Source organism: Callorhinus ursinus, unplaced genomic scaffold (assembly GCF_003265705.2).
Source record: "Callorhinus ursinus isolate GAN/ISIS: 27379988/994484 unplaced genomic scaffold, GSC_fseal_2.0 scaffold55, whole genome shotgun sequence".
In the NCBI taxonomy this organism is placed as follows: Eukaryota; Metazoa; Chordata; class Mammalia; order Carnivora; family Otariidae; genus Callorhinus; species Callorhinus ursinus.
The window spans coordinates 3,066,929-3,070,926 of NW_027397117.1; the positions used below are offsets into that span (position 1 = coordinate 3,066,929).

A 3,998-nucleotide genomic window follows, 5' to 3' on the forward strand; every position below is an offset into this window, starting at 1 on the left:
GGGCAGATTCGTTGTGCAGCCATACCGGGGAGGACTGGGAGTACAAACCCAGAGAGCACAGGCTAGAGCAGAGGGCCGCCCCCCTTCTCCCACCTCCCCCCACGCCTCTCTGTCCACCGAGCAGGCTGTTACTGCTCATACCCGCCTCTCCAGGCGCGGCGCCCCCTTCAACATCTGAATCCCCAGGGAGTAGGCCAGATGGCCACCTCGGGCGCACCCAGCCCAGTTTCCAACCCCACTTTCTCGGTTACCCAACCTCTGCCCTCTCTAAGCTTCATTCCGGGCAGCGAGGAGCGGTAAAGCAGAATCCAGTCAAGGCCAACGCCGGCGGGGTAGGGAGGGGGAGGGGCGGGGGTGGGTGTTCTGCAGGGCGGTGTAGGCGCGTCGGCTCTCAGGACAAGGAGGCGCCCGCAAATGCAAAACGAAAGGCTTTTATTGAAAAATATCAACTGGCCCTTTTCAAGACTGCGGGTCCCTGCCCAACGCGGGCTTCGGGGCCGCGGCCCGACGGGGCTGGCAAGTAGCGGCGGCCACTGCAGCCCCGCGCTCCGGAGGAGCAAGGTTTCACTGTCCGTGCGGGCTGGTCCCCCGCGCAGTGCTCCCGCTCGCCGGCCCGGGGGGTGGTGGTGGTGGTGGTGGTGGTGGTGGTGGTGGTGGTGATGGTGGTGCGTGCAACTGGGGAAGGGGCCGCCGGGTTGGTCCCTCCCAGTCCAGTGAGAGAGCTCCCAGCGTGTGGGATGGGCTGGTCTCCGATGAGAAGCCGCACGCCGGACTGGTGGGCGCTCCAGCCCGAAGGGTGCTGGGCTGTCCCCGCGGCTGCCCCTCAGACGTAGTCCCTGCGGTCGTAGGCTGTGCTGGTGCCCGGGCCGGCGGAGCGCGGCGCCGAGTAGAGGATCTTGGCGGGCGCGTACTTCTTCTCGCGCGGCGGGCAGGAGCAACAGAGCAGCGCGCCCCCCAGCAGCTGCAGCGCCGCCGCCGCCCAGCCCACGTACAGGCCCGCGCCCATCTCGCGCTTCTGCGCGTCGGGCACCAGCGGGTTGTAGAAGTCCCGGATGATGGTGTTCGCCGACCAGGACACCGGCACCAGGGTGAGCACGGCGGCCAACAGGAAGAGCACTCCTGCCACGATGGTGATCTTGGCTTTGGCCGTGTCGTCCTGCACGCAGTTGGTGCACTGGGCGCCCACCAGCGCCACGAGGAGCCCGAAGGCGGCCAGCAGGATGGACACGACGATGAGGGCGCGGGCCGCCTGCAGGTCCTGCGGCAGCGCCAGCAGCGAGTCGTACACCTTGCACTGCATCTGGCCGGTGCTCTGCACCACGCAGTTCATCCACAGGCCCTCCCAGGTGATCTGCGCCGTGATGATGCTGCTGCCGATGAAGGCCGTCACGCGCCACATGGGCAGCGCGCAGCACACGATGGTGCTCAGCCAGCCCAGCACGGCCAGCGAGGTGCCGGCGATCTCCAGGCCCATGGACATGGCTGCCGCGCCAAAGCCGGCTCCGCCGGGCGGCTCAGGGTGCGGGACGACGAGGGGCCGTGACCGCTGGGCCTGGGCGGGAGCTGGGCGCGCCGACGGACGGATGCCTCAGTGGACGGACGCACGGACGGACGCACGGACGGCGCGCGCTAACGGCTCGGCTCTGCCCGCTCGCGCCTCGGCAGCGCCTACACCTGCCTGTGGCTTTGTGCGCGGGCGGCGGCGACTGGGCTGGCCCTGGACCCGGGCCGGTGAGTCTTAGATCCGTGCCCAGCGCTCTGACGGGGGTGGGAGGGGCGGAGTCGCGGTTCCCCCGGCCTGGGGACAGTGACGTGGCCCCTCTTCCCACCTTCACCGAGCGCCGGGGGAGGAAGGACTTTGCCGGGAGTGGCGCAAGCTCGGGGTGGGGGTGGGGGGGTGCCAAGAGGGGGCGGAGCCGAGGCCTGCCACCCCGCCCCTCGCTCCTCGTCCCCGACTGTTCCCAAGCTAATTCTCCCGGGCCGGCAGGGGTTGCGGTACAAATCACGATCTGCTTGACACTCCCCGACCTCCCCACATTTTCGGCGCCATTGGCACAGGCGGCGTGGGGAAGGGGGTCTCTGCCAGCTGGCCGGGATCCATGGGGCCTGGAAGGACCCAGTGTGGGCGTGGCCGGGGCTGTTTTCCGGAGAGGGCGGCTGCCGGGGGAGCTGCGCACCTGCTCCTCGGTCCCTCCGGCCCTGGCTGGCGCACAATCCGGGCTTGATCCAGGCCCTGGAGGTCTGCGCTCAGAAGCCAGGGGCCCGCCTCTCCCCACCAGAGGCACCGAGAAGATGCCCCAAAGCAGTTGCTGAACTCAAATTCACTTCCAGCCCCACTGCAGGTCCCTTAGCTCTTACTTCTCCAGTGATCCTGGATAACTTCTAGCAGAGCTGCTCTCCCCTCCCAGAAGTCCCTCTTCCTCATTGATTCCCCGCCTTGCACAGCCTTGTCCTCCCTCCCTCTGGGCCTGAGTGAGTGCCGTGACCAACCTTAATGAAATGGTGGTGAAAGGTTTGATCTAGGCGAAAGTGGAAAGTCAGAGATGTTATTTGTAAAGCCCTTGCTCCTATTAACCTGAAAAGTAAAACTGCCAGTTATTTTACCGGCAAAATGGGTTTATTCCGGGAAAAGCAGAGAATTACAACCCAGGACGAGCAAGCTGCCACAAAACCGTAGTTAAGTCCAACAAACAAAGGAGAGGAACATTATTTTATGGAGAAGAAGAAGGAAATGGGGGGGGGCTAGTTTTGACCAAAAGTCCATTAAAGAGAAGCAAAAGTTCAGGGTAATGATGGTTTCTCATTGGCTGAGTGGCAGAGGTTAGGGTTAGGTGCCATATGTACATCTTTCCTCTGGGGGCCTATAACTGATGATTCTGTCCTGTTCAGATTCTTCTGTTGGGGTCTATAATTGACAATTCTTCCTGTAATTGACATGGAGTAGTAGGCTCCCCTACCAGCCTCCTTTTCCAGCATCCCAGGCCTGCTTCAGTGAGGTTTCCCTTCATTAATTTTCACATTTCCTTCCTTGAGATCAAGGTCTTTCCTTGAAAGCATCGCTGATCAAGAGTTAGGTATTTTGTATAGAGTGGTTTTGTCCTTCAGTACCTGGAAGGACCCACACTGGAAGGAAAGTGCATAGCAACTGGAAACCACTTAAGGCCACATTTGAGTAACAAGGAGAGTAAGGAGGGAGAACTCTCAGGTACTTCCCATCTGAAGTCTGTATCTTCTCAAGGTTATGAGAGTCGGAGGTCATCTTGAAGTGTTGAGCCAGCATCACCTCATTGGGTACATTGTTTTTACGAAAGATTGATAGGCAAGTGCAGAATCAAAAATAACATGACCATTTCAAACTGTATGTTGTTCTAAACCGGGACCCTTGGTCTGAAGGTAGGCAACTGAAAACGTTTATCGGCACTTACTCCAATTTAGGGAAGAAAAGTTTCTCCCTATGAGGGCAAACCTGGACTCGTGGATGCCTCCTGGAAGTCCCTGCTTAAAGCAGCTACAAAAGCAGAATAGTAAATATTGCACGAGGAACCAATCAAGTGCATTGGGAAGATACAGTCTAAGTATCAACATGAAGCAACTGCTGATCTCTTTCAGAGTAGCAACACTTCAGAGACTTTTTAAAAATATTATTATCTCAGGATGCCTGGCTGGCTCAGTCAGAAGAGCATGTGACTCTTGATCTCAGGGTTGTGAGGTTAAGCCCCATGTTGGGTGTGGAGGTGACTTTAAAAATAAAATCTTTAAAAAAATTTATTTAAATTCAATTAATTAACATATAGTGTATTATTAGTTTCAGAGGTAGAGTTCAGTGATTAAAAATAAAATCTTAAAAAAAAAAAAAGAGGAGTGCCTGGGTGGCTCAGGCAGTTTAGCCTCTGATTCTTGACTTTGGCTCAGGCAGTGATCCCAGGGTCATGAGATCAAGCCCTGAGTGGGGCTCCCCACTCAACACGGAGTCTGCTGGACATTCTCGTTCTCCCTCT

General features: G+C 58.6%; 1 protein-coding gene across 1 annotated transcript; it reads right to left on the minus strand.

The window, feature by feature from the left end:
- Positions 1–411: 411 nt before the first annotated feature.
- Positions 412–1,784, minus strand: CLDN3 (claudin 3). Its single transcript, XM_025864698.2, has one exon. The coding sequence runs from the start codon at positions 1,478–1,480 to the stop codon at positions 824–826; it is 657 nt and encodes a 218-aa protein (XP_025720483.1). The 5' UTR covers positions 1,481–1,784; the 3' UTR covers positions 412–823.
- Positions 1,785–3,998: the final 2,214 nt, after the last annotated feature.